Below are 13,660 nucleotides of genomic sequence, written 5' to 3'. Positions count from 1 at the left end.
TTCCCATATACCCCACCCCCATACACTCTCCTGTAAAGGACATCTTTCATTAGTGTAACACATTTGTTACAATTGATGAACATATTGAAGCATTGCTACTAACCAGTCTATAGTTTACATTATAGTTTACACTTTGGACTCCACAATTTTATAAGTTTTGACAAAATGTATAACAGCTGGTAGCCATCATTGTAATATCATGCAGAATGATTCCAATGTCTCAAAAATGCCCCCTATTGCACCTATCGTTCACTCTCCCTCCCCTCGAAACCTCTGGTGACCAGTGTCTTTATATCAATATGACAAGTTCTTCCATAATTAGAATAATAATAAATAACAAATGTAAGAGGGAATGCAACTGTGGACTAAAGTTTTTGTGCACTTCTAATACATATTCCTGGCCTGAACCTGAGCTTTTAAAAATTTTCTGTTTCCACCACGTGTTATTTTTGCTTTCTTTGTGGAGAGCTTATTAAGATGTCTGTCTTAAATGTGATGTTCCTAAAATGTAGGTCAAGGTTTCTACCTGTAGAAAATTTCTCTAAGAGTAACATAAGAAACTAGTGGGAAATGTGGAGACAACGAGAAGTTTACTCTTTTATTCTATATACCTCTTTATGGATTGTTTTTGTTTGTGAGCCTATATTATTTTTATAATTTAAAAACTGGTTAAAAATAAAATATCTGTATTCATTATGCCATATGGTATTCTAGCATAGCATAAAAGTAGTTTTAAAAAAAGAAAAAGATAGGATGTGGAATTTTTTCAAGTCAACATTCTTTATCTAAGTTCTTTATCTAACTTTACCCAAGTTCTTTATCTATCCTTTAAACCCATCGCTATATGCCATTCCCTAGTAAGGGACCATGACATTATATTGGGCTTCAAATTTCGGGGAGTTCTGGATCACAGAGTGTTTCAACAATGGCAATGGAGGGATACTGGTATGGGATACCAATGACAGGTGATATATGGCTGACAGGGAGCTGTACAGAACATATGTCCAGGGTGCATGGTAATGTATGGATATACTCATAGTGGCAACAATTAAAAACCACAGTAGGGGGGGTACTGGGTTCCTGGCCAGTGGTGCTCTGTCGTGGTCCCTAGGGGAGCAGCGACAGTCTCCCAGGTACAGTGGCGGGGACCGGGAGGGAGTGAGGGTTCAACAGTGAGCCCCTGATGCTAATGACTAGGCTTGTGAGCTGATAAACCTAAAATAGGAACAAGGCCTAGAGCAACATTGTGCCTGGGAATTCCCTCCTGTCAGCCTTCATGTTACTCAAATGTGGCCAGTCTCGAAGCCAAACTCAGCATGTAAATGCAATGCCTTCCCCCCAGCGTGGGACATGACACCCGGGGATGAGCCTCCCTGGCAACGAGGGACCACTATCAACTACCAACTGATGATGCAACTGGAAAATGACCTTATACAGAAGGTTCAATGCGGATCAGCAGAATATCCATGTCTACATAAAATACCATGACTTTAAAATGCTGTTTGACCTAAAGTAAGGGGGAAATGGAAAGGAGAAATGAGTTTATATGGCTACGAGTTTCTAAAAAAGAGTCTGGAGGCTGGCAGAAGGATTGCCCTCATGCACAACTGAGCAGAGTCAGAGAGACAGATAAAGCAGATACAACCCCCAGATATTGGTTCCTCTGAGGGCTAAAGAGACCCATGGGAGTTATGGTCATGGCCGATGGGGTTAACTACCAGGGCAGATGGCCCCTCTTTGGAAATGGTGTTTATGTGTGATGAATCTGGACTCAGATGGGATCTCCCTTCATAAGACTTTCATGCTAATGTGCTGGAGGTGCAGTTAATGTTGGGGTTTAAGATATATTTAGGGGATTTGAATCTCTGGACTGACAATGTGATAGCCAGGTCCTGAGCCTCAACAGACTCCAGCACCTACAATCTGATTTATTGGACTTACCATACTCAGCTAAGATGGAGTTGAAGAAGGACAACCACCACACCATGGAGCCTAGAGTGATTACAACTGAAAATGGGAGGATTGCATCCAGCATCCAGGTGGAATCTGAGCCTCCTCTTGACATAGAGGTGCAATGGACACAACCAATCCAATGTCCACATAGAAGAGGTGGCATTGGATTGGGAAAAGTGGTCATGGTGGACGATGGGTGTGGGGAAAGGCAGGAAGAGATGAGAGGTGGAGGCGTCTTTGGGACATGGGGCTGCCCTGGATGGTGCTTCAGAGGTAATCACCGGACATTGTGGATCCTCACAGGGCCCGCTGGATGGAATGGAGGAGAGTATGGGCCATGATGTGAACCATTGTCTATGGGGTGCAGAGGTGCCCAGAGATGTACTTGCCAGGTCCAATGGATGTGTCATGATGATGGGAATGAGTGTTGTTGGGGGGGGAAGAGGGGGGTGGGGGGGTGGGGTTGAATGGGACCTCACATATATATTTTTAATGTAATATTATTACAAAGTCAATAAAAAATAAAAAATAAAAATGGAAAAAAAAAAGTAGTTTTAAAAATATTAATGCAGTTTGTTTATGCATAAGTTTACTATAAACAAATGAACAATCTCATTGTTTTAAGATACAATACTTAATGAGCCCCGTACTTCAGCTTTTGAAGCATCTCCTCAATAGCCATGATTAAATATTGTCAGTCCTTCCATGCTGGGCCCATTTATGGAAGTGTGATGGCTGCACTGCTCTTAGATTTAGTACTTCCAGCTTTGAGTCACCCCCCATTGCAGAAGGTGTTTCAGTCAGTGGGTCAAGGGAACGTCTTCCATCAGGACAGCTTTTCCTGTTTTTATTTTGCATGCTCAGTGTTGGCAGTGCTTACAGCTGTAGCACACTTCACACATTTGGGGTCCTGCACATAGATTTCAGCTTGCTAATTATCCCAATTGAGTGAACCCACCACATTCCATTCTTTACATTTCCAAAGTTTTTCATTCTCTTTAAGATTTTTTTAATCCTTTTTGTCACAGGGTTTTATTTTCACATCATCTTCTATTTGACCCTGCTTCTAATTTATCATTAGCGTTTCTTCTCTGGCTTGTTTGTATTGAGTTTCTGCAAATGGTTCGACCCATTATTAGACACTTTTAAACGTTTAACCTTTGGTTAAGTAAATAAATATTTACAAGGGCATACAACTGACTCCATATATGAATGCTCAAAATTTCCTGAAATTCTTATAAACATCTTTATGCATGATATTAACTTCAAAAGAGATCAGATGTGTCTAGGTTTGCACACTGTAGAAATTGTAAATTTAATTCCCAGTGTGTAAGCTCTCAAAAGCATATACAATTTTATGAACATCTACTACCCATCTGTAATTTGTCATTCTCAGCATTTAAAAACTTAACAAAAAAGGTATGAAAGAAACCAGCTAGATAATCATCTATCCTATGTTTCTGGAACTTTAATGTGCATCAGAATCACCTGAAGGGCTTCTTGAGAGACCAGATGCTGAACCCCATCCCTAGATTTTCCAATTCAGTAGGTCAGCATTGGAGCCCATGAATTTTCATTGCTAACAAGATCACAGTTGATGCTGAAGCTGCTGATTTAGGACCATACTTTGAAAACCACTGCTATCCTATTTCCCTTCCAGAGCACACAGAAAGACCACATTTCCCAGCCTCACTTGTAGTTAGATTGAGGTTAAATGACTGGAATGTGCACATCACTTTGTAGCCTGGCCATAAAATTCCCTGCCTGGCCCTCCACTATCTCTCTCCCCTTTCCTGGACAACTGGGGAGACCACACGTTGAAGATTGCAGCATCCCAAGATAGAAGGTGCCTCAGTCTTTGAGTCTAGGCATGGCAAGGAGCTGCCTTACATCACTCTCAAGCAAGAGAGAAAGAAATCTTTATTATATCAAGGCACTAGGGTTTGGAGGCAGAATTGCCTGGCCTACCCTACCCTAATATATATGATCTAAAGATGTACCATGCCCCACTCTAAGGAACCTTTTCTTAATTATATAAATGTGAGAAGAATTGAATCAATCTACTCCCAACTTGAAAAAATCTATTTAAATTGATTTGTACTTACTCAGCCTAGAGCGTCATGTCCAGAGGCCACAAAGAAATTTTTACCAAGTCCTTTAGAGTATCTTCTAAATCCACCGTAGATCATATTTTGGTGATCTCTTATTTGAAGTTTTCCAGCTACCTGCTCCTTGGACTCCTTTATTCAAGTATGCTCAAAGTTGTTCTACCCATGCATCCTTTGCCTCATGTTGGATAAAACTAAAGCCCTTTTTCCGACAGTTCTGCCTCTCTTTTTCCTCTACCTTGTTCTGCAAATGAGTTCATCCCTGAATTTCTGACCCATCTTGATTGGAGCAGAATTTCCTCTTAGGTCTCTTAGAGTATGTGGCCTGGAGTACCCACATTTTTCACTTTGTAATATGAGGTGGAGAGCAGAGAGCCTGCTGGACGATCCCTTTGTCTTAGCCCTATTGCTGGTACTACTTTTGTGAATCTCTGACCTACTCCCTTTCTCTGGGCCCTGCCTCCGTGTGCATGGTCCCCTTCCCTGCCTCCCCACTTCCCACCAGCCTCTCTGAGTTTGACCACTTGCCCAGCTGGGCACTTGGTATCCACCAGGCTCTGACACCCCATTTATTTGTCAGTTCTCCTCTCTAGGCCTCCTCACACATCATACTCAATGAGTAGAATAGACTTTAATTAAACTCTCTCCCTTTTATTATGCAAATGTTGTATCATTGTCCCTATTAATGCCTCTCACACACACACAATTGGACAAATGGCAATGATTTTTCCCAAATACACCTTATTAAAACATGCACTTACCTTAGCCCCTTCTTCACTTCCTGCTCCACACTACCTTGCATGAAACTGAAGCCCAAAGATTACGTTAAATAGGAGGTTCCACTTTAAAACAGCATTCTAGGGAATTGGATGTGGCTCAAGCAATTGGGCTCCCGTCTACCATATAGGAAGGAGGTCCAGGGTTCAATACTCAGGGCCTCCTGGTGAAGGCAAGCTGGCCCATGTGGTGAACTGGCCCACACAGTTGTGCTGGCCCGTGTGGAGAGCTGACACAGCAAGATGACTCAACAAAAAGAGAGACAGAGGAGAAACCAAAATAAGAGACACAGCAGACCAGGGAGCTGAGGTGGTGCAGGAGAATGACCGCCTCTCCCCCACCCCTGAAGAGCCCAGGGTGGGTTCCTAGAGCGTCCCAATGAGAATACAAGCAGACACAGAAGAATACACAGCAAATGGACATAGAGAGCAGACAATGGAGGGAGGGGGAAGAAATAAATAAATCTTTGGGGGAAAAAAAAGCATTCTGTTTTCTGGTTACAAGCATCAAAGAGAATTTTGAAATTGAAGAAAAGTACACAAAGAGAAAAACCCTTTCATACCAGCTACTATCTAAAGATAACCTCTATCAACATTTTATTCTATATTTATGTAATTTATATATTTATTTCTCTGCCATCTAAATATACCTGGCTATTTACTGTTCTACTGTGTGTTTAGGCCATCATTTATTAAAACAATCCAAACAAATGTTGCTTCAAGTTTTCTTGTAATTATAAATAACAGAGGGATGAACATCCCTGTACCTAAATATTTGTGCACATACTTATTAATATTTTTAGGATAGGTTCTTGGTGAATTCCTTGGTAAAGTATTTGAACAACTGAGGTAAAAATTACAAGAGGTAAGATGATTAAAAGTGGTTATGTGTAGAGAATTGTTTTCCTTTATGTAAGCATTGCATTTGGCTCTTTCTTTGACCACATTCACGTATTATTAAGATTAAAAATAAACATTACATTGTAAACATTACTTGGGAAAACCCAAAGCACAAGTATGTATTCAAAAAAGTGTATGGGCATTTTAAAGAGTACATATTATATGCCTATATGAACATACTGCCCTTGGGAAAATTTCTAACAATTTACCTTCCCACCAAGAGTATATTAGCAGTTCCTCCTCCATAACAACCTCACCATAAACTAGATACTTCCCTTTAGTCTTTCCTAGTTAGGATCAAAATGACATGCAATCATTCACTCCACCGATGTTTATTGAGCATTTACTATGTGCACTGTACTCTGCTGGACATGGCTGCGTACTGGAGAAACACAGGAGGGTAACAGATGCAGGCCACACCCTTGGAAAATTTACAGTCTAGCTGGAGAGAGAGAGACATCAGTCAGATAATCCTACAACTAAATATGGAATTACATGCTGTGAAGAGTGCTGACATACAATGCAGGGAACTTACCCAGTCTGAGTCATCCCGGAAGGATTCTTTCCCGGAGGAGGGAATGTTTGAGCTGTTACATGAAGGCAGAAGGAACATTTTCAATGAAATTTGAAGACAGCAAATAGGAGCATAATACACTGAAGAAATGAGTGTGGGGGAGCACAGAGAGGGAGGGGAGAGGTGAGAGAGGTTGCTGCAGAGAAGGTCCATGTGAGGGGAAAGAGATACATAGTCCCCAGGGCACTGGGTTCTGGTTATTTCTTTTTACCCTTACTGTCCCTCTTTTACTATTATTTTGACTTGAGATGGAACTCTGTCTTATATTTCAATGGATCCCCTTAGTGCCCATTCCAGTTTGAACTGCTTGTTAAGTGCTTACTAAATGACAGCTGGCATTGCCCTCATGATTACTAAGCATTCTTCTGTGGGCAGGGATTTTACATATATTTTCTCACCTAGTGAGGTAAAGGTTTTTATTTCATAAAAACGGCTGTGGATTTACAAAACTAAATTGAGTTTTCAGGACCTGAGACTTTCATATGTGGAAGTGGACTTGCTTAATATGCATTCACATTTGGGAGTTATAATGTATAGTTTGGACAGTTTCATTTTCAAACAGTAAATGGAATATTGGTTAGTTTGGAGCTTCAAAGCCACACTAAGATTTAGAAGGATCAAAAATGGTAATCTATCCATATTGGATTGCAGCGTATATTTGCATCATAGCACTTTTCTGGTAACTGCCAGAAAAGTGTATAAATACTGTCATTAAATGAGTACATAAAAATAAAAATATCCTTTGACCAGTAATTTGCTGCTCTAACAAAGCAGTAATTTAGAGCTCTGACCTTGTAATTCAACCGATTAGGGGAATCCAATTCCTTTTGTATTTCATGTTGTGTTGTACTGAATTGATGGTTAATTCTAAATGAATCAATATGCCAAAAATGGACCTAGACAAGCTCCATTCCTTTTGTGTCTCCATGACTTGCATATCCTGTTTTCTCAATTTTCAAGTAAAAATAATAGTTTTCTTCTTTCTAACTGCAAACTCAAGCTTGATTCTTCCTTTTTCTCTCACACATAATCACATAATAAAGCTCTTGCCCTCGAAAATTTGCTGGCAATTCTGTTGACAATACACAAGATAAAATAGAACATATCCCAGGCTTCCTTAACTAGATGAGCCCTAACAGTTGTAAAGACTCTAATCCTATGCTTATATCTGGATCCAGCCAGATGCCCAGGTTGCATCTAACAGGAGAAAGAAGGCACAAATCATCACCTTTTTTAGCAGGCACTTTTATGATTCTTTTTGTTTTCTGATCATTGATGGTACATACAAAATAGTGTGTACACTCTGCATATTACCCACAAGGAGATTTTTGTCCTTTTCATCCCTCTGCTTTTATAAAGGAGTTAAGTTCCTGTTTATCACAGCCTTCAGTCTCTCTTACAAATATGGTTCTGTGTACTGGTCTATTCATAAATTATTAATGTCACATTGGAAAAAAACTTTCAGAAAAAGGCCCTCCTTACATGTAACTACTGAAATTTTCAGTTGAGCTTCAGGACAATGAAGTATTCCCAGTAACACTGGTGAAGAAAGCAGCAATATTATTCCTCCACTGGTGAAACAATTACTTTTATGTTTCATTTGCTGAAGATTGCATGCACCTACACTGATAACATTTCTTAAAATGGTATCAGTCTTTTCAGCCTGCTCAGTTTGGGGGCAGAGTCAGAACCTATAGCTGGACTGCAGAGATTTTTGGGTAGGAATGAAAAGATTCATGGTCAACGAAAACAAGAAAATGGCATTTTAAGCTGTCAGTCTGGAAGGAAGAGTCTAATGTGGCTCATTGCTGAGCCAGCGTTTTCCCCACCTACCCAGACAGGCGATTGAAAAAGAAACAAGGATACACCAAATTTGGGGGCAGTTCTGTTAAACTGAATAGGTTGTGTTGAATTTTACTTTGGTGTGGGCATATTATCAGTTGAGCTATGTCTTCAATGTCTATGAAGTTGAGTATGAAAATGGCGAGATAGAGCTGGCTTGTGTCTGTAGACCAGGTGAGGGGCTCCTCGTTGCTCCCGTTGGCATCCCATGCTTTTTCACCTTTCCCTGCCACTGCTCATCCATTTTTGAGAACCTGGGTTCACTGATAGGATGATTGTGAAGGGAAATGGGATTGCTTGGAGGAATGGACTTTGAGCACCATACACAGCACATTTCACATCTTTAGCTGGCTTCCAGTGACACACGTCTGACTCCACTTTTCACCAAGGTGGGTTTCTCAGGGCAAATCCTATGACTATGGTAATCCTAAAGAAGTAATTTCCTAAAGAGAACTACTCTACTGAGGGAACCCATGTATTTCAAACCAAATATAAATTGACCTGACATTTTCTAAATTTTATGCATTGTCTTTTCCATGTGCAAATATGGATTAAATACTTAGTACATGCTACCACTGAGGTGAGCAAAACAGACATTTTCCTGACCCACAGGAAGCTAAAGTCAAATAGCATTCTCTTCGGGAAACGGACTTTGGCCCAGTGGTTAGGGCGTCCGTCTACCACATGGGAGGTCCGCGGTTCAAATCCCGGGCCTCCTTGACCCGTGTGGAGCTGGCCATGCGCAGCGCTGATGCGCGCAAGGAGTGCCGTGCCACGCAAGGGTGTCCCCCGCGTGGGGAAGCCCCACGCGCAAGGAGTGCGCCCGTGAGGAAAGCCGCCCAGCGTGAAAAGAGAGAGCAGCCTGCCCAGGAATGGCGCCGCCCACACTTCCCGAGCCGCTGACGACAACAGAAGCGGACAAAGAAACAAGACACAGCAAATAAACACCAAGAACAGACAACCAGGGGAGGGGGGGAAATTAAATAAATAAATAAATCTTTAAAAAAAAAAAAAAAATAGCATTCTCTTCAGTTACTATGAAACATCGAAGTTGACTTTATATAAATTCCTCCTCCTTAACAGTTCAAACTTGCTATTTTACCTTGTCCATATATCTTACAGATCTAAATTTCAGCCTCTCATCTTTAAAATGAGGGGAATGGATCTGAATAATCTGTAAGGTAACTGAAAAACATTCACTCTGGCTCGGCCAGATGGCACCTGTGTGTTCTTAGAGAAGCTGCTCGATAACTCTGAGCCTCAAATGCTCCCTAAGTAAAATGAAATAATGCTCAATTTGCTGGGTTATTTATTTTATGGGATGGGGATTAAAGTCTAGCCTAGTTGAGTGATAGTGCCGAATAGAGGTAACTATGATTGTTTGGGTGGTGTTTTTGGTTTTGGTTTTTTGCCCTTTTTTCCCGTGATTCTGTGAGAACTACTTTTAATCCAAGGGTTCCAGAATGTGTTTTATTGGACCTACCAAAATCCCCTTATTTTAGCATGCTCCAAGTTAATAGTAAGCCCTAGACTTCAGCCTCTCCAGTGTCACCATGGAGCAATGTTCTTTTGTAGAGCACATGCAGGAGCACTGATATGTTTCCTTTTGCATAGTGAGGAAGGGGCCTGTCCAGGGTCTTTACCATGTGCCTAAGAAATTGTCAGAAAGTCAGTTGCTCTATCTTGACCTGACACCACCTTCTGAAGTCGCCCCATGCAGTTTCAAGCAAGGAAAGCACATGACAGTTTATACAGATCTTTTATGTTCAGCTTGCTTTTTCCTCCTTTATTAAAAAAATGACAAGGATTTTTCTGGGAACTAAGTGTTAATAATAGATGATAATAGGGAAACTTCAGGAAGTTACTAAATATTTCCTTTTAGAGCTGAGGACCCACAGAAATCAGGCCTCTGAAACATCAGGCAGATGCTGGAAACTCGCCTGATTTGGTTTCATTAAAGATACCAAAGAATAATTTGATCATAAGGGGAATTCTGCTTTCCATTCCCTGGGGACTGAGATTAGTAAGTGATTTTCCATGTCATTCTTTTTTCCACTTCCTTTTCCCCCACCCCACCCCCAACCTTTGAGCAAATTATTTGCTAAAGGACGGAAACAAATGGAATGGGCGTACCCAGTGCCTTGAGCTATGCTACCAAGCCAAAGTTTTCGTTTTCATCTTCTTTGTTTTCATTTTCATCTTTAGATCTGCAGGCCTGGATAGGGACTCTTTCTTTTTTCTCTTCATCTAGCTAACCAAAATCATAGACTTTGGGTTCTTTTCTGTGCTTTGTTAATCTGAAAAACAAAAACAAAAAAGATAAGAAAAAAGAAATATAAGTAGTATGTATATAGATAAAGTAAAGTTACTTTGTTAGTGTTCATGTCCCAGCTAAGGATATACTGCCACAAATAGGAAAGACTTTCAAGATTTTCATTGTACTAAGAACTGTACACAATTAAATTGAAATATAAATGTGAGCCAACATTTCAGCTTCTTATTAAAATAATTAGTCCAGTGAAGCGATGAGGGAGTAAGCCAAGAGAATTGTGAGGTTTGGTTAAAATGCTCTCTTTGCAGGTATATACAGAGTTGAATGCAAAGGGAGTCCATGAAGCCATAAGCCCAGTAAATAGGAACAGTTCTACGCTAAAACTCAAATGCCATTGGAAAAGAACTAAAGGATTTTTTACCATATTTTCAGATTTGTAGTAATAGAAATCCTGAGCAGGAAAGGAATTTTGTGAAACCATTCTAACTGGCCACCCTCAAGTTCCCACTTAAAACTTATTTTCCCTGAGTTTCACTCTTTAAAAGATTCTCTTTATAATTTGCATTTATTAAGTAGTAATTAACTTGATTTCACAATAGGTAAACACATTATTCTCCAACTAGAGTATTGGATTAGCATGAAATAACTAGTGTTACCTTGTTTAGTTATTATAATTTAAATAAAAAGCAAATGTGATGTTTTAATTAATCTTTGTAATCTTATTCTGGATAAATGTATGATGTTATTTTTTTCCTGAGAAGCACAAATGGTGCAAGGAGACCCATTCTACCTTTGAATGTGACCCTTTAGGGACCACTGTCTATTCCAGCCCCTTTATTGTAGGGGGTGTTTAGTGGCTCAGCCCAAGACTGTGCAAGTTAGTACAAGGTCAAGACTAAAATTTGGAAAACGGACTTTGGCCCAGTGGTTAGGGCGTCCGTCTACCATATGGGAGGTCCGCGGTTCAAACCCCGGGCCTCCTCGACCTGTGTGGAGCTGGCCATGCGCAGTGCTGATGCGCGCAAGGAGTGCCGTGCCACGCAAGGGTGTCCCCCGCGTGGGGGAGCCCCCACGCGCAAGGAGTGCGCCCGTGAGGAAAGCCGCCCAGCGTGAAAAGAAAGAGCAGCCTGCCCAGAAATGGCGCCGCCCACACTTCCTGTGCCACTGACGACAACAGAAGCGGACAAAGAAACAAGACGCAACAAATAGACACCAAGAACAGACAACCAGGGGAGGGGGGGGATTAAATAAATAAATAAATCTTAAAAAAAAAAAAAAAAAAAGACTAAAATTTAGGGGAAACGGACTTTGGCCCAGCGGTTAGGGCGTCCGTCTACCATATGGGAGGTCCGCGGTTCAAACCCCGGGCCTCCTTGACCCGTGTGGATCTGGCCATGCGCAGCGCTGATGCGCGCAAGGAGTGCCGTGCCACGTAAGGGTGTCCCCCGCGTGGGGGAGCCCCACGCGCAAGGAGTGCGCCCGAGGAAAAGCCGCCCAGCGTGAAAAGAAAGAGCAGCCTGCCCAGAAATGGCGCCGCCCACACTTCCCGTGCCGCTGACGACAACAGAAGCGGACAAAGACACAAGACGCAGCAAATAGACACCAAGAACAGACAACCAGGGGAGGGGGGGGAATTAAATAAATAAATCTTTAAAAAAAAAAAAAAGAAGACTAAAATTTAGGTCTCAATTTCTAGGCTAGCACTCTCTTTGCTAAACCACACTGCCACATGATAAACTTAAGAGACCAGGTGTCAGTTTTGAGTGTCTTTTGAGGGTCATTAAATCCAAGGCTTTGGATGTAGGACTCTGTTTGGAAGACTTGAGAAATAGCACTAAAGTGATCCACTCTCTTCTCTGGATTTCTCATTAAATTTTCTTAATATCAAATTGGTCATTTTTTTATGATTGGGCTCATACACGATGCTATTATATAAGATCCATAATTTTAATTAGCTGGTCCTTTGGGAGAGCTCACAAGTCATTGACTCTTCCTTATTTGAGTTGTTTTATGTGAGCAAGGGTTCTCTTATTGATCTTATAAATGGGTAAGTCCTGGAAAATCTCAAAGGCACCTCTGTTCAATGAATAATTTTGTAAATCTGCTTCTTTCTGATTATAGCTACATTTGGAATCCAGTACTGTACTCTCGATCTCAAAGCAAACTGACAAGGAACTCAGATGTGCCATTTGGGGACTTGGTAAATAGTATTTCAAAATGATTTGAGTTCACACTACGTTTAGAACTGCATCCTTTGAGAACTTTTGGGAGAGTAGAGTTGGCACCAGAGACATGAGAACATATAAAAACTCCCAAGAACTAGAATCGGTGACAGCATCTTAAGAAGGGTGCCAGCAGCCCCCGAGTCTTGTTAGCACTCCTGTAAGCTAAGAAGCCAGCACAAATGACTGGACCATCCCACTTGGCAACAACATATTTTTAGAACACCTGAGCATGCCGTGAATACTTCGAAGGTTGCTGCTGTTTATGGAAGCCCTTTGGAAAATGTGGGCTTGCTGAATGCCACTTAGACCCCTCCTATCATTCAAATTGCATGTGAAAACAGAACGTTTAACATTTTCAGCTGCTGCCACCAAGGAACCTCTGTCCCAAGGCCGATTCAGGGGGATGTTAGCACGGTCTCTGGGTGTCTCTCCTTCAACCTCTCAATTAGGAAAAGAGCAGAGGCAGATGTGATATATTAGATGGTCCAAAGATGGAGCGCCCTGAAAAATCTCATCTTGGCAAGAGTAATTCAAGTTACCAGGAATCCACAGTTTGCATGTGACATCCCCAGAAGTCTGACAAAGCTTGACTGGTGTTTACTTTGCTAAATGAAATTGCTGAGATGACTGGCATGAGGTGATTAATAAAGTGCATAAATCGTAAGTATGGGAAAAAAGAAGATGAACTGATGCATGCACATATTGGAAATGTAATGAGACCAAATTGAAGCTTCCAGGATCTGCTAATGTCCTGCACACAAAACCATACCATGTTTAGTGTTCCATGTTGGTCTGGTTTTATTCGTCTCATTTTGAAAATGACCAGGAAGACATGTTTGGTTTTATTTTTCATTTTTCTAGCATGGGAGACCTGAACTGGCAACAGAGCAGCAAAGTGATTATCACAGAGTGTATACAGTACCTATAGTTTTTATTATTTATTATTCTTCATGTTAATAGAGCTTTAAAAAAAGAAAAGATTGGTTCAGCTTCCCATGAAGCTGCTTTAG

General features: G+C 41.1%; 1 protein-coding gene across 19 annotated transcripts in view; it reads left to right on the top strand.

Moving 5' to 3' along the window:
* Positions 1-13,660, top strand: part of SAMD12 (sterile alpha motif domain containing 12) — a 430,023-nt gene that overhangs the window by 315,729 nt on the left and 100,634 nt on the right. For 6 of the 19 annotated variants that reach the window (XM_058275948.2, XM_071208010.1, XM_023585280.3 and 3 more), the window contains one exon: positions 12,547-13,310. The exons of 10 other annotated variants lie outside the window; for them this stretch is intronic. In XM_058275948.2, coding sequence (XP_058131931.1) covers positions 12,547-12,593 — 47 coding nt within the window. In that variant the 3' untranslated portion in view covers positions 12,594-13,310. Of the gene's footprint in view, positions 1-12,546; positions 13,311-13,660 lie in introns of those variants that run through there. 3 more of the 19 variants (XM_058275952.2, XM_023585286.3, XM_023585281.3) reach the window with 1 other exon arrangement.

This window comes from Dasypus novemcinctus, chromosome 14 (genome assembly GCF_030445035.2).
Source record: "Dasypus novemcinctus isolate mDasNov1 chromosome 14, mDasNov1.1.hap2, whole genome shotgun sequence".
NCBI classification, from domain to species: Eukaryota; Metazoa; Chordata; class Mammalia; order Cingulata; family Dasypodidae; genus Dasypus; species Dasypus novemcinctus.
This window is presented reverse-complemented; position numbering and strand designations above follow the sequence as displayed.